At 42.9% G+C, this 27,847-nt stretch overlaps 1 protein-coding gene across 1 annotated transcript in view; it reads left to right on the top strand.

Annotated features, from left to right (window-relative positions):
• Window positions 1-27,847, top strand: part of LOC139369950 (metabotropic glutamate receptor 7-like) — a 372,213-nt gene that overhangs the window by 85,206 nt on the left and 259,160 nt on the right. Inside the window, exon 2 of the mRNA XM_071109233.1 lies at window positions 23,625-23,841. Within this exon, the coding sequence (XP_070965334.1) occupies window positions 23,625-23,841 (217 nt within the window). The remainder of the gene's footprint in view (window positions 1-23,624; window positions 23,842-27,847) is intronic.

Below are 27,847 nucleotides of genomic sequence, written 5' to 3'. Positions count from 1 at the left end.
ATCATATGGGACTAGGAGAGATACATCATGTCCACATTATCATATGGTACTAGTGAGAGAGACATCATTTCTATATTAAAGTACTGCAACCTAATGCCTACACCAGCCGGGGAGTGTGAGAATGGCCTGCTGGGGTTCTTCAAATACTCTAGTATTGTGCTCTCTGCCCTGGCATAGTGTGTGTGTGTGTGTGTGTGTGTGTGTGTGTGTGTGTGTGTGCGTGTGTGCAGCCTGGCTGGACCATGATGCGTGGTGATTTGTGATGGCTGTAGGCAGTGTACCCCAGGCCTTAGATGGTCACAACAGGTCAAATTAATGTTCAACCGGAGCCATGATAGGATATAATAATGTTCTGGAACTGTGTGTGTTTGAGTCCAAACAACAATCACCACAATTCTATTAGCATCACGACGTCTCTGACCTACATTACCATTTCTCACTATATGTGAATATATCACATTTTCTTTTCGTAACGTCTTGACTACTCTTCCGCCTCACTGTCCTCTCTGTAGACTACTCTTCCTCCTCACTTCCTCTCTGTAGACTCCTCTTCATTTCACTGTCCTCTACAGTAGACTCCTCTTCATCTTCACTGTCCTCTCAGTAGACTACTCTTCCTCCTCACTGTCCTCTCAGTAGACTCCTCCTCCTTTTCACTGTCCTCTACATAGACTCATCTTCCTCTTCATCCTCACTGTCCTCTACAGTAGACTCCTCTTCCTCCTCACTGTTCTCTCAGTAGACTCCTCTTCCTCCTCACTGTCCTCTCAGTAGACTCCTCTTCATTTCACTGTCCTCTCAGTAGACTCCTCCTCCTATTCACTGTCCTCTACATAGACTCATCTTCCTCTTCATCCTCACTGTCCTCTACAGTAGACTCCTCTTCCTCCTCACTGTTCCCTCAGTATTCTCATTCTGTCTTTTAACTTTAAGTAAAATACTGGTAGAACACATCCCGTTAGCGGGATCATTTCCGTCAACCACCGCTGAATTGCAGAGCACCAAATTCAAATTAAATGTTCATGAAATCACAAGTGCAATTTAGAAAAACACAGCTTAGCTTGTTGTTAATCCACCTGGAGTGTCAGATTTCAATAAAGCTTTTCGGCGAAAGCATACCAAGTGTTTATGTAAGGACATCTCTCTCAGTAGACAAACCATTAAAAACAACTAGCAGCCAAGTAGAATGGTCATGAAAGTCAGAAAAGCAATAAATTAAATTGCTTACCTTTGATGATCTTCAGATGTTTGCACTCACGAGACTCCCAGTTACACAATAAATGTTCCTTTTGTTCCATAAAGATTATTTTTATATCCAAAATACCTCCATTTGGTTGGCGCGTTATGTTCAGAAATCCACAGGCTCAAGCGGTCACGACATCGCAGACGAAAATTCCAAATAGTATCCCTAATGTTCGTAGAAACATTTCAAACATTTTTTATAATCGAACCTCATGTTGTTTTTACAATATATAATCGATAATATATCAACCGGGACTGTCGCTTCTTCAATAGGAGAGAGAGAGAAATGTCTGCTCCAAGCTGTTGCTCATACAAAACGCTGCTGGCACCCAGCCATCCACTGACGCAATGTGATCTTTCTCGCTCATTTTCAAAATAAAAGCCGAAAACTATGTCTAAAGACTGTTCTCACCATGGGGAAGCCATTGAAATCCCTTTAAATTGAGCTAAGGCGAGCTATGGAACATGGAGCTTTCAAAATAGAGGCCACTTCCTGGTTTGATTTTCCTCAGGTTTTCACATGCAATATCAGTTCTGTTATACTCACAGACAATATTTTGACAGTTTTGGAAACTTTAGAGTATTTTCTATCATAGAATATGCATATTCTAGATTCTGGGCCTGAGAAATAGGCAGTTTATTTTGGGTACGTTTTTCATCCAAACATCAAAATACTGCCCCCTAAACTCAAGAGGTTTTAAATGTATTTTCTACATGTTATGAAAGCGATCTGGATATGTAAGCTTGCTGTGCACCAACTGACTAGCTCTCAGTGAATCAAAGTTCTAACACATTCTATACTGCAGGTCCAGATGTCACTTCCAACACTGGGACTCCAACACACACACATAGAGTGAACTATTGGACTCTGTACTGTATGTAGACTTAACACAGTGCTGATTTCTCACAATTTTGGATCGTGAATTTTTTTTCCATTGACCATACTAGATCAGTATCTGGAAGTAATTATCTGTTCTCAGCAAAATTGTAGTTTTACATTGGGGTCTGGCTGTGTTTATTTCTGCTGTGAGGACAGTGATAGTTTTACCGTATCCTGCTGGAGGAGATAACCTGGTGACAGGAACAGCTGTCACTGCTTCCACACATACACTGTAATGTTGAACTGAATACTTGACACGGTGATCATTTTATTTATTTTGTATCATTGAGTTTGTATCCCTTTAAATGGTAAAAAATATTATTTTTTGTTTAGATCAGTATCTATGAGTAATAACGTATTTGACCTATGACAACCTAAGCCTATGTTTGACATGTTTCCACACCCACTTCATAATGCGTCACCTAGCCTCTCCTTCCCTATCCAGGACTCCCTGTAAAAAACAGTGGCAATAGTTACTGAGTGAAATTTCATGGCTGAATAAATACATAACATGAGGAGAATGTCAGTGCTTTCTGAGCCGGAGGGGTTTCAAGGGGTTCCGAGACAAAGCTTGGACCTTGTTGTGTTGACCACTGGAGACAGGCTGTTTTGTAGGAGGACATTTCCACAAATGAGTCACTGTTAGAGGGTGTCTTAATGTACAGTACATTGTTTTGGAAGGGCTCTTTTACAAAAACAGGCATGGGTACTGGGCTGGCTGCTGGGCTGACTGATGAGCTGGCTGCTGAACATGCTGCTAGGGTCGGCTGGCTGCTGGGCTCCGCTGGCTGCTGCGCTGGCTGCTGAGCTGGTTGCTGATCTGGGCTGGCTGCTGGGTTGCTGCTGGGCTTGGTTGGCTGCTGGGCTTGGCTGGCTGCTGGGCTTGGCTGCTGGGCTGGCTGGCTGCTGGGCTAGGCTGGCTGCTGAGCTGACTGCTGAGCTGGCTGCTGAACTTGCTGCTGGGCTCGGCTGGCTGCTGGGCTTGGCAGGGTGCTGGGCTCGGCTGGCTGCTGGGCTTGGCAGGCTGCTGGGCTTGGCTGGCTGCTGGGCTGGCTGCTAGGCTGGCTGCTGAGCTGGGCTGGCTGCTGGGCTGGGCTGGCTGCTGGGCTAGGCTGGCTGCTGAGCTGACTGATGAGCTGGCTAATGAACATGCTGCAGGGGTCGGCTGGCTGCTGGGCTTGGCTGGCTGCTGCGCTGGCTGCTGAGCTGGTTGCTGATCTGGGCTGGCTGCTGGGTTGCTGCTGGGCTTGGCTGGCTGCTGGGCTTGGCTGGCTGCTGGGCTTGGCTGCTGGGCTGGCTGGCTGCTGGGCTAGGCTGGCTGCTGAGCTGACTGCTGAGCTGGCTGCTGAACTTGCTGCTGGGCTCGGCTGGCTGCTGGGCTTGGCAGGCTGCTGGGCTCGGCTGGCTGCTGGGCTTGGCAGGCTGCTGGGCTTGGCTGGCTGCTGGGCTGGCTGCTAGGCTGGCTGCTGAGCTGGGCTGGCTGCTGGGTTGCTGCTGGGCTGGGCTGGCTGCTGGGCTAGGCTGGCTGCTGAGCTGACTGATGAGCTGGCTGCTGAACATGCTGCTGGGGTCGGCTGGCTGCTGGGCTTCGCTGGCTGCTGGGCTGGCTGCTAGACTGGCTGCTGGGCTAGGCTGGCTGCTGGGATTGGCTGCTGGAATGGAATAGGCTGGGCAGGGCTGTGTGTGTGTGTGTGTGTGTGTGTGTGTGTGTGTGTGTGTGTGTGTGTGTGCGTTCGTGCGTGCAGGTGTGTGCAAACGCCTGAGTTGCCATTCATTAGATTATTGCATAATGGATCCTGTCCGTGGAATTTTAGGTGAATCTAATGTTGAGAGAGAAGGCTGACAACACAAAGCCTACCGTAGAGCACATTTTCCACTTGCTTTATCAAGAGTGAAACAGGGAACCAAATGGCCAGCGAGATAACAGAGATCTATTTACATAACTCTGAATCTACCAATGGTAAATAAGGACCGCGCTGGAAAGAAAAATAGTGCTGAACTGGGGTTCTCACTCTCCTACCTTCAGATGTAAGACACCCTCTCCTGTTAACATTGATATTTGAAAATATTATCCATTACTTCAGTTAAAGCCAATAAGTACAGTGTAATAGAAAATGGTGTTATCCCCAAAATGGCAATTCATTTTGCAGCAGACTTAACCATAAAACCGTTAATTAAGGCCATTATTGCCCTCGTAAATGTTTAATTTTATTTAGATTACTCTATTACTCCTGTAACATATTATATACAAGGTCCTAGTTATTATCCATGATGCAGTCATCTCTGCACCAGTCTGTTTATCTATCATTCCACTCCTTGCCACTCATTGTCATGCTAAACGTCTTTTGGCATATGACACGGAGTACAAGGACCGGAATGTTAACTAAACAGAAAGGTGCCCAGGCAACAAGACAGGTGACTTGTATTGTTTCAACATTGTACGGTCTGTGTTCAAGAGGCACTAGAATAATTGTTCATTTTCATTGTGCATCTAGAGAGGTCAATAACATTGTATTGTTTCATCAATGTAGGATTTCACTCTAAGGCATTTTGTTCTTGTATATTCTGCTGATACCATGGCAGAATGTAGTTATTATTCTTTTTTTCAAGACACTTTTCAGGCTAAACCCCTGTCTTTGTGCCACCTTAATTGGGTAGGACGGGTTCATTGTAATGGCTGGAGTGGAATTGGCGGAATGGAATCAAACACGTGGTTAATATGTGCTTGATGCCATTCCGTTTGCTCCGTTCCAGCCATTATTATGAGTTGTCCTCCCCTTCAGCATCATCCACTGCTTTGTACTATTCCCAATTCTTCATCATGCATATGTATGTATTATGGATCCCTATTAGTTCCTGCCAAGGCAGCGGCTACTCTTCCTGGGGTTTATTATGGATCCCCATTAGTTCCTGCCAAGGCAGCGGCTGCTCTTCCTGGGGTTTATTATGGATCCCTATTGGTTCTTGCCAAGGCAGCGGCTACTCTTCCAGGGGTTTATTATGGATCCCTATTGGTTCTTGCAAAGGCAGCGGCTACTCTTCCTGGGGTTTATTATGGATCCCTATTGGTTCTTGCCAAGGCAGAGGCTGCTCTTCCTGGGGTTTAATATGGATCCCCGATGGTCACTCTGACAAAGCTCTAGAGTTCCTCTGTGGAGATGGGAGAACCTTCCAGAAAGACAACCATCTCTGCAGCATACCACCAATCAGACCTTTGTGGTAGAGTGGCTTGACGGAATCCACTCCTCAGTAAAAGGCACATGGCAGCCCACTTGGAGTTTGCCAAAAGGCACCTAAAGACTCTCATACCATAAGAAATAAGATTGCCTGGTCTGATGAAACCAAGATGGAACTTTTTGGCCTGAATGTCTGTCTCTCATGTCTGGAGGAAATTTGGCACCATCCCTACTTTGAAGCATGGTGGTGGCAGACTAGTCAGGATTGAGGCAAAGATGAACTGAGCAAAGTACAGAGAGATTCTTGATGAAAACCTGGTCCAGAGCGCTCAGGACCTCAGACTGGGGTGAAGGTTCACCTTCGAACAGGACAACGAGCCTAAGCACACCGCCAAGACAATGCAGGAGTGGCTTCGGGACAAGTCTCTGAATGTCCTTGAGTGGCCCACCCAGAACCCACCCAGAACTTAAACCCGATCGAACATCTCTGGAGAGACCTGAAAATAGCTTTGCAGCAACACTCCCCATCCAACCTGACAGAGCTGGAGAGGATTTGCAGAGAAGAATGGGAGAAACCTCCCAAACACACGTGTGCCAAGCTTGTAGCATCATTCCCAAGAAGACTAGAGGCTGTAATCACTGCCAAAAGGTGCTTCAACAAAGTACTGAGTAAAGAGTCTGAATACTTATGTCAATGTTTTATTTCAGTTTTTTTGTTTTTAATAAATTAGGAAACATTTCAAAATATCTGATTTTGCTTTGTCATTATGGGGTACTGTGTGAGGATCGATGAGGAATTAAAAACAATTTAAGCAATTTAAACAATAAGGCTGTAAGGTAACAAAATATAACAACAAACTAATGGGGTATGAAGACTTTCCGAATGTGCTCTATATGGGCATTGCATTGTCAAACTCTGCCATGAGGAAACAGAATCAATAGGACATATTTTCTAATACTGTCCATCGGGGGATTTCTTATTTTCCAGTCGGGTCCAGGAATGGTTGTTATGTCATAATAACAGGGTTCAGATGGACCTGCAAACTCTATTGTTAGAGGATCTGAAAAACCCAGTCAGTCAATTGGAAATATCATTATACTCCTGGGTAATGTATTGATGTTTAGGGCAACATAGAAATGTTACATCACAGTAAAATGGAGTGATGTATCGCAAAAGGAAGTAGCAAAATCTGTGGATATCGGAGTTTGTTTTTTTACCTTTATTTAACAAGTCAGTTAAGAACAAATTCTTATTTTCAATGACGGCCTAGGAACAGTGGGTTCACAGCCTGTTCAGGGGCAGAACGACAGATTGTCAGCTCGGGGGTTTGAACTCGCAACCATTCCAGTTACTAGTCTAACACTCTAACCACTAGGCTACCTTGCCACTGAAGTTAATAGCAGAATGAAGGGTGGATTGGTTGCTGTGGGTGAATATCCAGCACTTGAGGAAAGAGAAAATTAGAAATATAAATATATAATTATTTAACTACAGGTACCGTAGACGTGAGAATAGCTGTAAGTAGAAATAAAAGTATTGTTGTCTGTTAGTTTACTAAAATCAGAGTAAAAATAAATCAAAAACAAATAAAGGGGATTAGAAATGCAAACAAATAAATTGATAAAACCTACAGTCTGTCTTCAATATTAAAGGAACCTGCAGTCTGTCTTCAATATTAAAGGAACCTGCAGTCTGTCTTCAATATTAAAGGAACCTACAGTCTGTCTGAAATATTAAAGGAACCTGCAGTCTGTCTGAAATATTAAAGGAACCTGCAGTCTGTCTTCAATATTAAAGGAACCTGCAGTCTGTCTGAAATATTAAAGGAACCTGCAGTCTGTCTGAAATATTAAAGGAACCTGCAGTCTGTCTTCAATATTAAAGGAACCTGCAGTCTGTCTGAAATATTAAAGGAACCTGCAGTCTGTCTGAAATATTAAAGGAACCTGCAGTCTGTCTGAAATATTAAAGGAACCTGCAGTCTGTCTGAAATATTAAAGGAACCTGCAGTCTGTCTGAAATATTAAAGGAACCTGCAGTCTGTCTTCAATATTAAAGGAACCTGCAGTCTGTCTTCAATATTAAAGGAACCTGCAGTCTGTCTGAAATATTAAAGGAACCTGCAGTCTGTCTTCAATATTAAAGAAATCTACCCCCCCCCCCCACACATTGTATTTTTTAAATACAAAAACATTAACAGGAAAAGGCTCTGTGTGCTTATCAAATATAACCTTATTCTGTTAATAGTACACTGCTTTTAACCATAGTCTCCAAAGCTTTGCCATCCTCCCGCCGATGATCAGTGGCCATTTTTCTGAGTATGATCCATGGGGTTGAAGATCAACGATCAGTTGACATTTATGACCCATGGGGTTGAAGATCAACGATCAGTGGCCATATTCCTGAGTGTGACCCATGGTGTTGAAGATCAACGATCAGTTGACATTTATGACCCATGGGGTTGAAGATCAACGATCAGTTGCCATTTTCCTGAGTATGACCCATGGTGTTGAAGATCAACGATCAGTTGCCATTTTCCTGAGTGTGACCCATGGTGTGGAAGATCAACGATCAGTTGCCATTTTCCTGAGTATGACCCATGGTGTTGAAAATCAACGATCAGTTGCCATTTTCCTGAGTATGACCCATGGTGTTGAAAAACAACGAGGAAATGAGTGCCTCTGTCTCAAATAGCACTCTATTCCCTAAGAACCCTAAGTTGAAAACTAGTGCAGTGTATAGTGAACAGGGTGTGATTTCAGACACAGCTAGTGCCTATTGTTCGTTTGACAGACAGCGCGGCGGGGAAGAGGAAATGAACAGCGGTAATGACAGGAGTGGTTTGCTCCACCTCCCGCTATCTAGCAGGTCACAATGATTAACATCCAGAGATAGAGACAGAGAGACGCAGAAAAATGAACTTCAGATCAACACTGCTTTCTGCATTAGTAATATCAGCTCTGAGATACGTCTGATATCTGACTCATACGAATGTTGTTTGACGGGTATGTCATCACGATACTATTGTGGACGCTGTTGACGGATCTCCTGCTGTTGACCGCATACAGACAGTGTGTGTACAAGGAAACACATGCGCTCGCTCGCGCACACACACACACACACACACACACACACTAGGGCTGGGCGATACTTTGAATTAATTAGATGAATTTAAAAAAAACATTTTGCAAAATGGCTGTATGAGCGTTAATGTCCGATTGTTGTCATGTCGTCGTTTTGGTCTCGTCTCCTTCTGTCCTTCTGTCCTTCTGTACTGCCTAGTGGTTAGAGCGTGGGGCTAGTAACTGGAAGGTTGCAAGTTCAAATCCTAGGTCGTCATTGAAAATAAGAATTTGTTCATAACTGACTTGCCGAGTTAAATAAAGGTACAATAAAAAAATAAAACACCAGAGATCTGTATATAATGATGAGATTCTCCTGTCTCCGCCCTAACAACAGGATTCATTGTCCCAAAGGCGGGAAGGCAGGCGACAAACTTAGGTTCAAATTAATAGAAATGCATTGGGCTAATTTTGGACAGGTTTTGGCGAGAGTGATCCCCTCTCGCTTCGGCTCTTTCTCCCAAGCCCCTCCCCCTGCCACTCACACCAAGCCCATCCCCCTACCACTCACACCAAGCCCATCCCCCTGCCATTCACACCAAGCCCCTCCCCCTACCGCTCCTCAAGACACAAAGGAATTCTTTGGTTGGAACTTTATTGAAGATATATGATACTGATATAATACTGATACTCATCTTCTGGGGATGAGTAGCAGCCAGTTGAATTTGGGCATGCATTTCATCCGGACGTGAAAATACTGACCCCTGTCACCAAGAAGTTAAGCAGTCCTCCAGGACTGTTGTGGGCTTGTTTTTTGATCAAGTGGGGGGTCTCGAGTGAGAGGGGGAGAAATTTGAATTTTAACGTCCTCGCTAAGGGTGTTTTAATTCCTGAGGAACTGGTGTCCGGTAATTCCCCGTCTAGTCCTTGCTATGGGTGTTACTTCCTGCGGACCTAGTGTCCGGTAATTCCCCATCTAGTCCTTGCTATGGGTGTTACTTCCTGCGGACCTAGTGTCCGGTAATTCCCCGTCTAGTCCTTGTGACTTATCTTTTACCCTTTTCTCAAATGTTTCTCGCTTTAGTTCTTCACGTATTGGAACGTCTGGAGAACATTGATCTACGTTTTGATCGTCCTTCACCCCTTTGTTACCCTTGTGCTCTGACACTTTGTGTGGGTTGGGTGCAGGAACGTAGCAAACAGGTCGATTGTAGTGGTAGTCATGTTGATGGCGACATACTTTACAGTTATTTCTACCGTGGAGGTTATTGGATCCATGGTTTCCTGGTAGAAACCGGTGTTGTGCGTCATCTTTCAACGTTCCAATACCTGATAATGCACCCTCTAACTGGAGTAAGTGCTCCCAGTCAAACTTCAAAACCCGAGTGGTCAGGGCTCTTAGCGTTGCGAACTTTTGATACCTCAAAAGCTGTGCTTGCAAGCTCTCTGAGTTGTAAGATATGCAAGCCAACGTGGGCTGCAGGGCCCAAGTTGGTAATGAAGGTGGGGTACATGTTCGACGGGAACAGTTGTTGAATGGTAACAGCTCTTCCATTCTTGTTTCAGTGAGTAGCTCAATGTAAGCTGAACAAAGCCTGTGATAGTAAGCTTGTGGGTGTTCGTTCTGAGGTTATTTGATGGTGTTAGCCAGTGAGGAATCGTGTTTGCGAGTCATAGAACCACCGAATTCTCATTTCAAAGCTGTGGCAAGTTTAGCGTAGTCATTTAGCACGTGTTGTTGTTGTAGACAAATGAGCCTCGTCACGTGTCTATTTTACTTTTGCTTCAACAGGTAACCCTGTCAGAACCCGTAGTGTTCGGGTAGCCATCCAACGCGTCCTCTATGTCAGCTAGGAACGTCTCAGTATAGTTTGGCTGACCTGGAACAGGGTCAAAGGTGGGGGAATTCTTTATAAGTTTGTCAAGGTATTCTGCGCCAAGTGGGCGGAGACGGTTGGCTTCATCCCGTGGGGAAAATTGGGCCAAAAGGCCAAAAGGGAAGCCAAGCTTTGGCTTTGTTGGCCAAAAAGGGCATTTTTATAAACAGACCTGAAAGTCAGATCAGTGATTATTGCGTATTAGTGGGTCTTATGCAGTGGTGTAAAGTACTTAATTAAAAATACTTTAAAATACTACTTAAGTAGTTTTTGGAGTGTATCTGTACTTTATTATTTATATTTTTGACAAATTTTATTTTTACTTCAGTAAAGTCCTAAAGAACATAATGTACTTTCTACTCCATACGTTTTCCCTGACACCCAAAAGTACATTTTTAATGTTTAGCAGAACAGGAAAATGGTCCAATTCACACACTTATCAAGAGAACATCCTTGGTCATCCCTACTGCCTCTGATCTGGCAGACTCACTCAACACAAATGCTGCATTTGTAAATGATGTCTGAGTGTTGGAGTGTTCCACTGGCTATCTGTAAATGATGTGTGAGTGTTGGAGTGTTCCCCTGGCTATCTGTAAATGATGTGTGAGGGTTGGAGTGTTCCCCTGGCTATCTGTAAATTATGTGTGAGGGTTAGAGTGTTCCCCTGGCTATCTGTAAATGATGTGTGAGGGTTGGAGTGTTCCCCTGGCTATCTGTAAATGATGTCTGAGTGTTGGAGTGTGGCCCTGGCTATCTGTAAATTATGTGTGAGGGTTAGAGTGTTCCCCTGGCTATCTGTAAATGATGTGTGAGGGTTGGAGTGTTCCCCTGGCTATCTGTACATGATGTCTGAGTGTTGGAGTGTTCCCCTGTCTATCTGTAAATTATGTCTGAGGGTTGGAGTGTTCCCCTGGCTATCTGTAAATGATGTGTGAGTGTTGGAGTGTTCCCCTGGCTATCTGTAAATGATGTGTGAGGGTTGGAGTGTTCCCCTGGCTATCTGTAAATAAATAAAATGGTGCCGTCTGGTTTGTTTAATGAAGTGATTTATAGTTTTATATTTTAGCAATGACATTTTCTTTGATTACTTAAGTAGATTTAATAAAAACAAATACTTCTAGACTTTTACTTAAGAGTGTGCAAAGCTGTCATCGAAGCAAAAGGTGGATATGTTGAAGAATCTCAAATATAAAATATATTTTAATTTGTTTAACACTTTTTTGGTTAATGCAGATTCCACATCTGTTTTTTCATAGTTTTGATGTCTTCACCATTAACAATGTAAAATAATACAAATAAAGACAAAACCTTGAAAGAGTAGGTATTCTAAAATATTTGAGGGTACTGCACATTATCCATCATCTTATATTTTTTGAATATATGAAAATAATAAATGTATTGTCAATCATCTGGTGAATAGGCCTTTCCCACTATTGATCACTATAGCCTGCATAGTTCTCTGCATTTACATGCGTGAGTCCTTTGCTCTGCTGACGTGACTAACCTGTGAGTTTAATCCTTACCTACAGTATGTGACATTGTATTTTTTGTCTAGACAGCCTTGTGTGTCTGGGCTCTGAGAAACCAGACAAATACCACTCAATAGACAATCCTGTGTGTCTGGGCTCTGAGAAACCAGACAAATACCACTCAATAGACAATCCTGTGTGTCTGGGCTCTGAGAAACCAGACAAATACCACTCAATAGACAATCCTGTGTGTCTGGGCTCTGAGAAACCAGACAAATACCACTCAATAGACAATCCTGTGTGTCTGGGCTCTGAGAAACCAGACAAATACCACTCAATAGACAATCCTGTGTGTCTGGGCTCTGAGAAACCAGACAAATACCACTCAATAGACAATCCTGTGTGTCTGGGCTCTGAGAAACCAGACAAATACCACTCAATAGACAATCCTGTGTGTCTGGGCTCTGAGAAACCAGACAAATACCACTCAATAGACAATCCTGTGTGTCTGGGCTCTGAGAAACCAGACAAATACCACTCAATAGACAATCCTGTGTGTCTGGGCTCTGAGAAACCAGCCAAATACCACTCAATAGACAATCCTGTGTGTCTGGGCTCTGAGAAACCAGACAAATACCAGTCCATGATATGTAGTCTGCATAACATCTAACAAGCACGTCTACAGTTTTTTTTTAATAGAGAGGGAAGAGGACAGAGAGGGGGAAGAGGAGAGAGAGAGAGGGAAGAGGAGAGAGAGAGAGGGAAGAGGAGAGAGAGAGAGGGAAGAGGAGAGAGAGAGAGGGAAGAGAGAGAGAGAGAGAGAGAGAGAGAGAGAGAGGGGGGAGAGAGGGACGTGGAGAGAGGGAAGCAGAGAGCAGAGTCTGGTTTGATGATCAGAACAGCAGGGTAGCGCTGCTAGTTCTGATCTATCACCAGCAGCACCACATCTTTATGTTTAGTCGTTTTAAGGAAGGGTTATGGGTGTCTCGCTGAGGGAAGAGTCAGTATGGTAATTACTAAAAGCCATAAGCAGATTAGCCTTAACTTTTATAGGAGAGAAAGACGATGAGAAAGAGGCTTCTGGTGCAGAGTTTGACTTGACACATCTAATGAATAAGGTAGAAAGGAGAAATGAGAGAGAGCCAGAGATGGAACTGCAGCGATGTGATGATCAGAACAGCAGGTAAGTGGTAGCTTGGGGTCAGCCATGTTCTGGCCCTGTTCTGAACCTGTTCATACCCTGTTCTGATCCATTGTTGGCTCTCTATCTAGTCCTGTTGTATGGAGCCATCACACCCTCTTTATCAAGGCTCTCTGTTTAGTCCTGTTGTATGGAGCCATCACACCACCTGTATCAAGGCTCTCTGTCTAGTTCTGTTGTATGGAGCCATCACACCACCTGTATCAAGGCTCTCTGTCTAGTCCTGTTGTATGGAGCCATCACACCACCTGTATCAAGGCTCTCTGTCTAGTCCTGTTGTATGGAGCCATCACACCACCTGTATCAAGGCTCTCTATCTAGTCCTGTTGTATGGAGCCATCACACCACCTCTATCAAGGCTCTCTGTCTAGTCCTGTTTTATGGAGCCATCACACCACCTGTATCAAGGCTCTCTGTCTAGTCCTGTTGTATGGAGCCATCACACCACCTGTACCAATGCTCTCTGTCTAGTCCTGTTGTATGGAGCCATCACACCACCTGTATCAAAGCTCTCTGTCTAGTCCTGTTGTATGGAGCCATCACACCACCTGTATCAAGGCTCTCTGTCTAGTCCTGTTGTATGGAGCCATCACACCACCTGTACCAATGCTCTCTGTCTAGTCCTGTTGTATGGAGCCATCACACCACCTGTATCAAAGCTCTCTGTCTAGTCCTGTTGTATGGAGCCATCAAACCACCTGTATCAAGGCTCACTGTCTAGTCCTGTTGTATGGAGCCATCACACCACCTGTATCAAGGCTCTCTGTCTAGTCCTGTTGTATGGAGCCATCACACCACCTGTATCAAGGCTCTCTGTCTAGTCCTGTTGTATGGAGCCATCACACCACCTGTATCAAGGCTCTCTGTCTAGTCCTGTTGTATGGAGCCATCACACCACCTCTATCAAGGCTCTCTGTCTAGTCCTGTTGTATGGAGCCATCACACCACCTGTACCAAGGCTCTCTGTCTAGTCCTGTTGTATGGAGCCGTCACACCATATGTATCAAAGCTCTCTGTCTAGTCGTGTTGTATGGAGCCATCACACCACCTGTACCAAGGCTCTCTATCTAGTCCTGTTGTATGGAGCCATCACACCACCTGTATCAAGTCTCTCTGTCTAGTCCTGTATTATGGAGCCATCACACCACCTGTACCAAGGCTCTCTGTCTAGTCCTGTTGCATGGAGCCATCTCACCACCTGTATCAAGTCTCTTTATCTTTTTAATAGGGTGTCTCACTAAGGGAAGACCCAGTGAAAGGAAATGGGGGGGGGGGGAGAACGACTTTAAATTCCTGATCCAACAGCAGGGTAGTGTTGTGTTTGTCTGCCTGCCCTGGCCTGCCCTGGCCTGGCCTGATGATCTGATATATTGAGCTCTAACATCACCGTCTCTTTCATCCTGTTTTCGTCCTTTTAATTAAAGCTGGACTACTTAGCTGCAACATCCATTTTTGGAAAGAAAAATACAAACTAGCTGTTTGCAGATGTAAGAAACACAACCTAAAAGTGTCACTACAGAACACTAGTGGATTTATATTAAGAAACAAATTGGAAACAACATTAATGTCGTACACAAGGTTCACGCAGGGACAGGACTGTTGTAAGTATGTCATGTGTGGAGCATTTCATTAAAAACAACAACTGTGTAGGCTAGGCCCAGTGTTTACAATGTTTAAACATTTATTTAACCTTTATTTAACAAGGCAAGTCAGTTAAGTTAAGAACACATTCTTATTTAAGATGACGGCCTAAACCGGCCAAACCCAGACGACACTGGGCCAATTGTGCGCCGCCCTATGGGACTCCCAATCACGGCATTGTTTAAAGTGGCTAGTGATATATTTTACATCAATTTCCATCAATTCCCATTATTAAAGTGGCTGGAGTTGAGTCAGTGTGTTGGCAGCAGCCACTCAATGTTAGTGGCCATCAGACTGTTAAACAGCCACCACTAACATTGAGTGGCTGCTGCCAACACACTGACACTGACTCAACTCCAGCCTATAGTTCATTTAGAATACGCTCTTATCCAGAGAGACTTGGGTCTACAGTCAGTGCAAAAATAAGTTAAGACAACCACATATCACAGTCACATATTGCATTTACTTAATTTATTTTCAATTCTTCCTAAAAAAAAAAAACACAATAGCCTATATCTTTCTGTGCGCAATAAAATGAGCATGGGATGGGACAGGAATGTTCCGGAGTTATAGATCAGTTGTGGGGTCAGGACAGTACAGGAAAGAAATGGACAGGACAAAACCAGGACCAAAATTAATTTTCACTCCTGTGTCAACCTCTAATACAGACTGCATGCAAGTGTCTTGTGGTCAAGCAACTGCACATGTTCTCCTTGAGTGACAGGAGGCGGGGCTAGGTCTGTGTGGAAAGAGGAGAGAGCGAGGAAGGATGATTCAAGTAGCGGTGTAAACTACGTTATAGAAGGTAAAGTAAAAACCCAAACCGCTCTATGCATCAATACTGGGGTATACTGAAATAAAATAAGGTATACCGTCCAGCCCTAGTGTGTGTGTGTGTGTGTGTGTGTGTGTGTGTGTGTGTGTGTGTGTGTGTGTGTGTGTGTGTGTGTGTGTGTGTGTGTGTGTGTGTGTGTGTGTGTGTGTGTGTGTGTGTGTGTGTGTGTGTGTGTGTGTGTGTGTTCAAGGCCTAAGAGTCAGAGGGTGGAAGGTGAAAGGTTGTTGATTCCTGTGGAAGAGAGAGAACGAGAGAGAAAACAGGAAACAAGAAACTTCAAGGCTAAGAGATCAGAGGGGGGAATGTTGTTGATTCCTGTGGAAGAGAGAGAGAGCGAGACAGAAAACAGGAAACAATAAACTTCAAGGCCTAAGATTCAGAGGGTGGAAGGTGAAAGGCTGTTGATTCCTCTGGATAGGAGAGAGAGAGAGAGCGAGACAGAAAACAGGAAACAAGAAATTTCATGGCCTAAGAGTCAGAGGGTGGAAGGTTGTTGATTCCTGTGGAAGAGAGAGAGAGCGAGACAGAGAACAGGAAACAAGAAACTTCAAGGCCTAAGAGTCAGAGGGTGGAAGGTGGAAGGTTGTTGATTCCCCATGGCACTGTTGAAATACTTGGTAGACCTCCAATTACACCCAATCAGAAGTCAGATGTTTTCTATACAGTTCATTCGGAAATTATTCAGACCTCCTGACTTTTCCACATTTTGTTACATTACAGCCTGATTCTAAAATTTCAGAAATGGAGAAGGTTTTCAGAAATGTTTGCAAATGTATAACAAAAAAAAACTATATAATATTACATTTCCATAAGTATTCAGATCCTTTACTCAATACTTTGCTGAAGGACATTTTGCAGCGACTACAGCATTGAGTCTTCTTGGCTAGGACGCTACAAGCTTGGCACACCTGTATTTGGGGAGTTTGCCCTATTCTTCTCTGCATATCCTCAAACTCTGTCAGATTAGATGGGGAGTGGAGCTGCACAGCTATTTATATCACCCATAGCCATTGTTTACTACTATAGTATATTACCCATATCCATTGTTGACTACTATAGTGTATCACCCATAACCATTGTTTACTGCTATAGTGTATCACACATAACCATTGTTTACTACTATAGTGTATCACCAATAACCATTGTTACTACTAAAGTGTATCACCCATAGCCATTGTTTACTGCTATAGTGTATCACCCATAGCCATTGTTTACTGCTATAGTGTATCACCCATAGCCATTGTTTACTACTATAGTGTATCACCCATAGCCATTGTTTACTACTATAGTGTATCACCCATAGCCATTGTTTACTGCTATAGTGTATCACCCATAACCATTGTTGACTACTATAGTGTATCACCCATAACCATTGTTTACTACTATAGTGTATCACCCATAGCCATTGTTTACTGCTATAGTGTATCACCCATAACCAGTGTTACTACAATAGTGTATCACCCATAACCATTGTTTACTGCTATAGTGTATCACCCATAATCATTGTTACTACTATAGTGTATCACCCATAGGCATTGTTTACTGCTAAAGTGTATCACCCATACCCATTGTTTACTGCTATAGTGTATCACCCATAGCCATTGTTTACTGCTATAGTGTATCACCCATAGCCATTGTTTACTGCTATAGTGTATCACCCATAGCCATTGTTTACTGCTATAATGTATCACCCATAGCCATTGTTTACTGCTATAGTGTATCACCCATAGCCATTGTTTACTGCTATAGTGTATCACCCATAGCCATTGTTTACTACTATAGTGTATCACCCATAGCCATTGTTTACTACTATAGTATATTACCCATAGCCATTGTTTACTGCTATAGTGTATCACCCATAGCCATGGTTTACTGCTATAGTGTATCACCCATAGCCATTGTTACTACTATAGTGTATCACCCATAACCATTGTTACTACTATAGTGTATCACCCATAGCCATTGTTTACTGCTCTAGTGTATCACCCATAACCATTGTTTACTGCTATAGTGTATCACCCATAACCATTGTTACTGCTATAGTGTATCACCCATAGCCATTGTTTACTGCTATAGTGTATCACCCATAACCACTGTTACTACTATAGTGTATCACCCATAGCCATTGTTTACTGCTATCGTGTATCACCCATAACCATTGTTTACTGCTATAGTGTATCACCCATAACCATTGTTTACTGCTATAGTGTATCACCCATAACCATTGTTACTGCTATAGTGTATCACCCATAGCCATTGTTACTACTATAGTGTATCACCCATAACCATTGTTCACTACTATAGTGTATCACCCATAGCCATTGTTTACTGCTATAGTGTATCACCCATAGCCATTGTTTACTGCTATAGTGTATCACCCATAGCCATTGTTTACTGCTATAGTGTATCACCCATAGCCATTGTTTACTGCTATAGTGTATCACCCATAGCCATTGTTTACTACTATAGTGTATCACCCATAGCCATTGTTTACTGCTATAGTGTATCACCCATAACCATTGTTACTACTATAGTGTATCACCCATAGCCATTGTTTACTGCTATAGTGTATCACCCATAGCCATTATTTACTGCTATAGTGTATCACCCATAGCCATTGTTTACTGCTATAGTGTATCACCCATAACCATTGTTTACTACTATAATGCATCACCCATAGCCATTGTTTACTGCTATAGTGTATCACCCATAGCCATTGTTTACTGCTATAGTGTATCACCCATAGCCATTGTTTACTGCTATAGTGTATCACCCATAGCCATTGTTTACTACTATAGTGTATCACCCATAGCCAGTGTTTACTGCTATAGTGTATCACCCATAGCCATTGTTTACTGCTATGGTGTATCACCCATAGCCATTGTTTACTGCTATAGTGTATCACCCATAGCCATTGTTTACTGCTATAGTGTATCACCCATAGCCATTGTTTACTACTATAGTGTATCACCCATAGCCATTGTTTACTGCTATAGTGTATCACCCATAGCCATTGTTTACTACTATAGTGTATCACCCATAGCCATTGTTAACTGCTATAGTGTATCACCCATAGCCATTGTTTACTACTATAGTGTATCACCCATAGCCATTGTTTACTGCTATAGTGTATCACCCATAGCCATTGTTTACTACTATAGTGTATCACCCATAGCCATTGTTTACTACTATAGTGTATCAACCATTGCCATTGTTTACTGCTATAGTGTATCATCCAAAGCCATTGTTTACTGCTATAGTGTATCACCCATAGCCATTGTTTACTACTATAGTGTATCACCCATAGCCATTGCTTACTGCTATAGTGTATCACCCATAGCCATTGTTTACTGCTATAGTGTATCACCCATAGCCATTGTTTACTACTATAGTGTATCACCCATAGCCATTGCTTACTGCTATAGTGTATCACCCATAGCCATTCCTATCTGGCAGTGTTCAGTTGTCATATGATGTTGGACTGAATCGTTTTATGTTTGATGACTTAATTTTTTACTTCTGTTCTTCACCGGTTTTATTTCTACAATCTCATAGCCACATCCGTTCTTCTTATCCACTCCTCTAATAATGGGCAGTATTTACAGATGATTGCTTCTACTCTCCTCCCATTAAATTAAGAGAGATCAAAGGGCTAATTGAAGAAACCAGCGTGTTGTTTGGATTTACAGCTAAGGGAGCTCTCTCCTGAGAGAGAATTAACAAGGCCAAGGGACCAGACCTAAATGGACATAATGTTGAAGTAATCCCAGACCACTTTCTGATGGAATGTAAATTTAAATGAAGAGCAAGGTGTGTCAAACTAATTTAGAAGTTTGAGGGATATCTAACTTTTAAAAAATGTGCTTACGGCACCTGGTATTCCCAGGCGGTCTCCCGTCCCAGTACTAACCGGGCCCGACCCGGAACAGGCGTATTCACGGTGGTATGGCACAAGAAGTCAATAGAGCAGGATGAGCCAAGAATGTCGCTGGACCAATTTTGCACCGTGCAAGGCATATCGTATCTTATTTTACTGATAACTCTGAACTTCATAAATTGAAATTATTAATTGTGGAAAAACAGTTTGAAATATGCAATATATTCATGATATATCATTTATTCAATATTAATAACTTTGAGCTGTGAAGTTTTGCCGAAGGCAAGGAGATGTCAAAACGTGCAATTATCCCCGGCCATAAAAAAATCGAACTTTCAGTATCCCTGTCAAGCTTGTTTGGAAATCTCTGCCAGAATTGGTTCATGATTGAACTTTGTTCACATTGGCAGTTTGAAGTGACTCAAATCGACCTTCGTAGGTGGTTTGAAGTGAGATACAGATCTGTTTCCAGGCCATGTCACTTGAGTAAAACCTCAAGTGGTTTTTAGACTTTTATTCTGCATATCTTGTTGCTTGCTAAACAGCTACCTAGTTAGCTAGTTGACTGCTGTGGCTGGCTAGTTTACTAGCTGTGGCTAGCTAGTTGACTGCTGTGGCTAGCTAGTTAACTAGTGTGGCTAGCTCATTGACTGCTGTGGCTAGCTCGTTGACTGCTGTGTGTAGCTAGTTAACTAGTGTGGCTAGCTAGTTGACTGCTGTGGCTAGCTAGTTGACTGCTGTGGATAGCTAGTTTACTAGCTGTGGCTAGCTAGTTGACTGCTGTGGCTAGCTAGTTGACTACTGTGGCTAGCTAGTTAACTAATGTGACTAACTAGTGTGGCTAGCTAGTTAACTAGTGTGGCTAGCTAATTGACTGCTGTGGCTAGCTAGTTGGCTGATGTGGCTAGTTAGTTGACTGCTGTGTCTAGCAAGTTAACTAGTGTGGCTAGCTAGTTTACTGCTGTGGCTAGCTATAGAACTAGTGTGGCTAGCTAATTGACTGCTGTGGCTAGCAAGTTGACTGCTGTGGCTAGCTAGCCACAGAAGTCAACTAGTGTGGCTAGCTCGTTGACTGCTGTGTCTAGCTAGTTAACTAGTGTGGCTAGCTAGTTAACTAGTGTGGCTAGCTAGTTGACTGGTGTGGCTAGCTAGTTAACTAGTGTGGCTAGCTCACTACTTTCGCTAGCTAGTTAACTAGTGTGGCTAGCTAGTTGACAGCTGTGGCTAGCTAGTTGACTGCTGTGGCTAGCTAGTTAACTTGTGTGGCTAGCTAGTTGACTGCTGTGACTAGCTAGTTGACTGCTGTGGCTAGCTCGTTGACTGCTGTGGCTAGCTCGTTGACTGCTGTGGCTAGCTAGTTAACTAGTGTGGCAAGCTAGTTGACTGCTGTGACTAGCTAGATCACTGCCATGGCTAGCTAGTTAACTAGTGTGGCTATCTAGTTGACTGCTGTGGCTAGCTAGATAACTAGTTTGGCTAGCTAGTTGACTGCTGTGGCTAGCTAGATAACTAGTTTGGCTAGCTAGTTGACTGCTGTTTCTAGCTAGTTAACTGGTGTGTCTAGATAGTTGACTGCTGTGGTTAGCTAGTTGATTGCTGTGGCTAGCTAGTTAACTAGTGTGGCTAGCTAGTTGACTACTGTGTCTAGCTAGTTAACTAGTGTGGCTAGCTAGTTAACTAGTGTGGCTAGCTAGTTGACTGCTGCTGTGGCTAGCTAGTTGACAACTGTGGCTAGCCAAAAATTACTTGTTTTGAAAGTTGGGGGATCTTATCCTTTGATGATTTAAAAGTGTTCTTACATTATGATTTTGAACATTCAAAGGAAATGGGATAAGGCCATGGCAGCCTTTGTTTTCACCTTAGGTTGCTATCTAACTTCTGAGTTATAGGAAGCACGAGCGCCGCCACAAATCAGCCTTCAATACTGCTCACACACCCGTCATTACTATTACAGCTAGCATAGCCATGGTAAGCATACTACTGCTGTCTGATCACACACAAATTACTTGGTCGCTTGGAACTGGCTGTTTGGACAGTCAGTTATATTGCAAAATGGATTTTGAAAAACACAAATGATTTGAGCATTAAGGCCTGCAGTGTGAACACGGCTTCAGAGCCCAAGTCATGTAGCCAGGACTGTCTAATATAATAACATATAGAGTAACATCTCATGCAAACAAGGACATGCAGAGGACTGTAGACGTGCTTGTTAGATGTTATGCAGACTACATATCATGGAGTGGTATTTGTCTGGTTTCTCAGAGCCCAGACACACAGGATTGTCTATTGAGTGGTATTTGTCTGGTTTCTCAGAGCCCAGACACACAGGATTGTCTATTGAGTGGTATTTGTCTGGTTTCTCAGAGTCCAGACACACAGGATTGTCTATTGGGTGGTATTTGTCTGGTTTCTCAGAGCCCAGACACACAGGATTGTCTATTGAGTGGTATTTGTCTGGTTTCTCAGAGCCCAGACACACAGGATTGTCTATTGAGTGGTATTTGTCTGGTTTCTCAGAGCCCAGACACACAAGGCTGTCTAGACAAAAAATACAATGTCACATACTGTAGGTAAGGATTAAACTCACAGGTTAGTCACGTCAGCAGAGCAAAGGACTCACGCATGTAAATGCAGAGAACTATGCAGGCTATAGTGATCAATAGTGGGAAAGGCCTATTCATCAGATGATTGACAATACATTTATTATTTTCATATATTCAAAAAATATAAGATGATGGATAATGTGCAGTACCCTCAAATATTTTAGAATACCTACTCTTTCAGGGTTTTGTCTTTATTTGTATTATTTTACATTGTTAATGGTGAAGACATCAAAACTATGAAAAAACAGATGTGGAATCATGCATTAACCAAAAAAGTGTATTTATATTTGAGATTCTTCAAAGTAGCCACCCTTTGCCTTGATGACAGCTTTGGACACTCTTGGCATTCTCTCAACCAGCTTCATGACGTAGTCACCTGGAATGCATTCCAATTAATTAACAGGTGTGCCTTGTTAAAAGTTAAACAGTGGAATGTCTTTCCTACTTAATGTGTTTGATCCAATCAGTTGTGTTGTGACAACGTAGGGTTGATATATAGAAGATAGACCTATTTGCCATATTATGGCAAGAACTGCTCAAATAAGCAAAGAGAAACAACAGTCCATCATTATTTTAAGACATTAAGGTCAGTCAATCCGGACAATTTCAAGAACTTTGAAAGTTTCTTTAAAGTGCAGTTGCAAAAACCATCAAGCGCTATGATGAAACTGGCTCTTAATGAGGATTGCCACGGGAAAGGAAAACCCAGAGTTACCTCTGCTGCAGAGGATAAGTTCATTAGAGTTACCAGCCTCAGAATTTTTTGCCCAAATAAACGCTTCACAGAGTTCAATTAACAGACACATCTCAAAATGATGCCTTCATGGTTGAATTGCTGCAAAGAAACCACTACTAAAGAACACCAATAAAATGAAGAGACTTGCTTTGGCCAATAAACACAAGCAATAGGCATTAGACAGGTGAAAATCTGGGATTTTTGGTTCCATGTCTTTGTGAGATGCAGAGTTGGTGAACGAATGATCTCTGCATGTGTGGTTCCCACCTTGAAGCATGGAGGAGGTGGTGTGATGGTGTGGGGGTACATTGCTGTTGACACTGTCAGTGATTTATTTAGAATTCAAGGTATACTTAACTAGCATGGCTACCACAGCATTCTGCAGCGATACGCCATCCCATCTGATTTACGCTTAGTGGGACTATCATTTGCTTTTCAAGAGGACAATGACCCAACACATCTTCAGGCTGTGTAAGTGCTATTTGACCAAGAGGGAGAGTGATGGAGTTTTGCATCAGATAACCTGGCCTCCACAATCACCCGACCTCATCCCAATTCAGATGGTTTGGAATGAGTTGGACTGCGGAGTGAAAGAAAAAAAAGCAAAGAAAAGGTGCTCAGCATATGTGGGAACTCCTCCAAGACTGTTGGGAAAGCATTCCAGGTGAAACTGGTTGAGATAATGCCAAGAGTGTGCAAAGCTGTCATCATCAATGCTACTTTTAAGAATCAAAAATATTAAATATATTTTGATTTGTTTACCACTTTTTTGGTTACGACATGATTCCATATGTGTTATTCCATAGTTGTGATGTCTTCAATATCTTTTGACTGGTACTGTGTGACAAGTGCAGTCCTATTGCTGACTGCCATCTGTCCAGCACATCGTATTCCACCTTGTGGAGCAAGCTGTTATGCATCAGAGTACTACTATATCGACTTTACATTCCCCAACCCGAGAAAACAGCCATGATTGGCATTATGATGTCCTCTCCATCTTAACCCTTCTTCCCTCTCTCCTCAGATTCCTCAGATCAGCTATGCCTCCACGGCCCCGGAGCTGAGCGACGACCGACGATACGACTTCTTCTCTCGCGTGGTGCCTCCGGACTCGTTCCAAGCCCAAGCCATGGTGGACATAGTCAAGGCCATGGGCTGGAACTACGTATCTACCGTCGCATCAGAAGGATCCTATGGAGAGAAGGGAGTGGATGCCTTTCATCAGCTGTCCAGAGAATCAGGTGAGTGTTAAAGTGACCTATCTGGGGAATGTTCTCTAGTGTTATGTTATATTCTCTAATGTTCTCTAGTGTTATCTTATATTCTCTAATGTTCTCTAGTGTTATTGTATGTTCTCTAGTGTTATCGTATGTTCTCTAGTGTTATGTTATATTCTCTAATGTTCTCTAGTGTTATCTTATATTCTCTAATGTTCTCTAGTGTTATCTTATATTCTCTAATGTTCTCTAGTGTTATTGTATGTTCTCTAGTGTTATCTTATATTCTCTAATGTTCTCTAGTGTTATCGTATGTTCTCTAGTGTTATCTTATATTCTCTAATGTTCTCTAGTGTTATTGTATGTTCTCTAGTGTTATCGTATGTTCTCTAGTGTTATCTTATATTCTCTAATGTTCTCTAGTGTTATCGTATGTTCTCTAGTGTTATCTTAAATTCTCAAACGTTCTCTAGTGTTATCGTATGTTATCTTATGTTATCTTATATTCTCTAATGTTCTCTAGTGATATCGTATGTTCTCTAATGTTCTCTAGTGATATCGTATGTTCTCAAATGTTATCTTATGTTATCTTATATTCTCTAATGTTCTCTAATGTTATCTTACGTTCTCAAATCAAATCAAATTTATTTTATATAGCCCTTCGTACATCAGCTGATATCTCAAAGTGCTGTACAGAAACCCAGCCTAAAACCCCAAACAGCAAGCAATGCAGGTGTAGAAGCACTGTGGCTAGGAAAAACTCCCTAGAATGGCCAAAACCTAGGAAGAAACCTAGAGAGGAACCAGGCTATGTGTGGTGGTCAGTCCTCTTCTGGCTGTGCCAGGTGGAGATTATAACAGAACATGGCCAAGATGTTCAAATGTTCATAAATGACCAGCATGGTCAAATAATAATAATCACAGGCAGAACAGTTGAAACTGGAGCAGCAGCACGGCCAGGTGGACTGGGGACAGCAAGTAGTCATCATGTCAGGTAGTCCTGAGGCATGGTCCTAGGGCTCAGGTCCTCCGAGAGAGAGAAAACAAGAAAGAAAGAAAGAAAGAGAGAATTAGAGAGGGCATACTTAAATTCACACAGGACACTGGATAGGACAGGAGAAGTACTCCAGATATAACAAACTGACCCTAGCCCCCGACACATGAACTACTGCAGCATAAATACTGGAGGCTGAGACAGGAGGGGTCAGAAGACACTGTGGCCCCATCCGAGGACACCCCCGGACAGGGCAAAACAGGAAGGATATAACCCCACCCACTTTGCCAAAGCACAGCCCCCACACCACTAGAGGGATATCTTCAACCACCAACTTACCATCCTGAGACAAGGCCGAGTATAGCCCACAAAGATCTCCGCCACGGCACAACACAAGGGGGGCGCCAACCCAGACAGGAAGATCACATCAGTGACTCAACCCACTCAAGTGACGCACCCCTCCTAGAGACAGTATGAAAGAGCCCTAGTAAGTCAGTGTCTCAGCCCCTGTAATATGGTTAGAGGCAGAGAATCCCAGTGGAGAGAGGGGAACAGGCCAGGCAGAGACAGCAAGGGCGGTTCATTGCTCCAGAGCCTTTCCGTTCACCATCCCACTCCTGGGCCAGACTACACTCAATCATATGACCCACTGAAGAGATGAGTCTTCAGTAGAGACTTAAAGGTTGAGACCGAGTTTCCGTCTCTCACATGGGTAGGCAGACCATTCCATAAAAATGGAGCTCTATAGGAGAAAGCCCTGCCTCCAGCTGTTTGCTTAGAAATTCTAGGGACAATTAGGAGGCCTGCGTCTTGTGACCGTAGTGTACGTGTAAGTATGTACGGCAGGACCAAATCAGAGAGATACAGTGCCTTGCGAAAGTATTCGGCCCCCTTGAACTTTGCGACCTTTTGCCACATTTCAGGCTTCAAACATAAAGATATAAAACTGTATTTTTTTGTGAAGAATCAACAACAAGTGGGACACAATCATGAAGTGGAACGACATTTATTGGATATTTCAAACTTTTTTAACAAATCAAAAACTGAAAAATTGGGCGTGCAAAATTATTCAGCCCCTTTACTTTCAGTGCAGCAAACTCTCTCCAGAAGTTCAGTGAGGATCTCTGAATGATCCAATGTTGACCTAAATGACTAATGATGATAAATACAATCCACCTGTGTGTAATCAAGTCTCCGTATAAATGCACCTGCACTGTGATAGTCTCAGAGGTCCGTTAAAAGCGCAGAGAGCATCATGAAGAACAAGGAACACACCAGGCAGGTCCGAGATACTGTTGTGAAGAAGTTTAAAGCCGGATTTGACTTTCTTGTAGGTTAGCAGTAAAACCTTGAAATCAGCCCTTGCCTTGACAGGAAGCCAGTGTAGGGAGGTTAACACTGGAGTAATATGATCAAATTTTAGTGTTATAGTGTTATAGTGTTTAGTGTTATCTTATATTCTCTATTGTTCTATAATGTATGTTATCTTATGTTCTCTTATGTTCAAAATGGTATCTTATGTTCTATAATGTTCTATAATGTTCTATAATGTTCTCTAATGTTCTATAATGTTCTCTAATGTTCTATAATGTTCTCTAATGTTCTGTAATGTGCATATTATAAGGGTGCAAAGTGGATTCACTTCTGATGTGATTAAATGGTCAAGTGATTTAAATGATCCTCAAGTGAAATGCCATCATATGGTAACCACTGTGGGCTACAAGTTAGAAACAACTCAGTTGATTTGGAAGACATGTACTTGGTGTTTGGCGTGGTAAACCTTGTATGTACAGACCTACTGTACTATAATGTCAACATAAACAATTTCACTCTGGCTTTAGGAAGACATTGATCTTCACGTTGACCTCTTAGCAAAGACTGTTTTGGAAGAGATTTTTAGAGATTCCCATAACAATGGTAATCAAATACACAATACTACAATATCTGCTTGACAAAATAAGAGCCTATAAGATTGTCTTCTGTAGGTACCAGATGAAACAGATATGAGTTGGGAGGCTCTTGAAGCCCTAGCAGCCATCTGGCCGTGATGACACCCTCCCAGAGATGCCTCACGGTTTTGACAGTTGGCTCTAGTCTTGCCCTGTCAGATAGTATTGTTGACTTTGAGTGATGGAGTGTTGTGTACATAGGGTCCCGAGATCAAGCCCCGGGTCAGGAAGACAGGGAAGGAAGTTACTCTGCTAGATTTTCATGAGACGAACTTTAGGCTGTAGCAATATTCTAGCTCATAAACTAACAAGATATTGAGCCTGCAATTTTTTTTATATTTATATATATTTTTTTATTTAACCTTAATTTAACTTGCCAAGTCAGTTAAGAACAAATTGTTATTTACAATGACGGCCTACCCCGTCCAAACCCGGACGACGCCGGGCCAATTGTGCGCCGCCCTACGGGACTCCCAATCACGTCCGGGTTGTGATACAACCTGCTAACGTCTGCTGGTTAAAACAACCAGTAATTGTAATGTGATGCACATGCACATGCATTTGATTAATGTGTCATTTTGTTGCCTAGAGTTTTGCTCTGCGGTTCCAGTTTGACAGAGGTCTACGCTTTAACATAATCACCTACTGGTTTACACCTGGCAATAAAATCACAGTTAGCTGGTCCAGCAAAGCCATGGTAAAAAGCCTGTTAATATCGTCTGCCCTAATATCCTCTGTTTTCTCCCTTTATTATTCACAGGATGAGTATGATACAGCTACCAAATGGCACCCCATTCCCTTTATAGTGCACTACTTTCAAACAGGGCTCTCTCCCCTCTCCATCTCCCTCTCCCTCTCCCTCTCTCTCTCTCTCTCTCTCTCTCTCTCTCTCTGTCTCTCTCTCTCTCTCTCTCTCTCTCTCTCTCTGTCTCTCTCTCTCTCTCTCTCTCTGTCTCTCTCTCTCTCTCTCTCTCTCTCTCTCTCTCTCTCTCTCTCTCTCCCTCTCCCTCTCTGTCTTTCTCTGTCTCTCTGTCTCTGTCTCTCTCTCTGTCTCTCTCTGTCTCTCTGTCTCTCTCTCTCTCTCTCT

Source organism: Oncorhynchus clarkii, chromosome 17, assembly GCF_045791955.1.
Source record: "Oncorhynchus clarkii lewisi isolate Uvic-CL-2024 chromosome 17, UVic_Ocla_1.0, whole genome shotgun sequence".
Taxonomy (NCBI): Eukaryota; Metazoa; Chordata; class Actinopteri; order Salmoniformes; family Salmonidae; genus Oncorhynchus; species Oncorhynchus clarkii.
The sequence above is the reverse complement of the archived record's forward strand: the minus strand, read 5'-3'. Positions and strand labels throughout refer to the sequence as shown.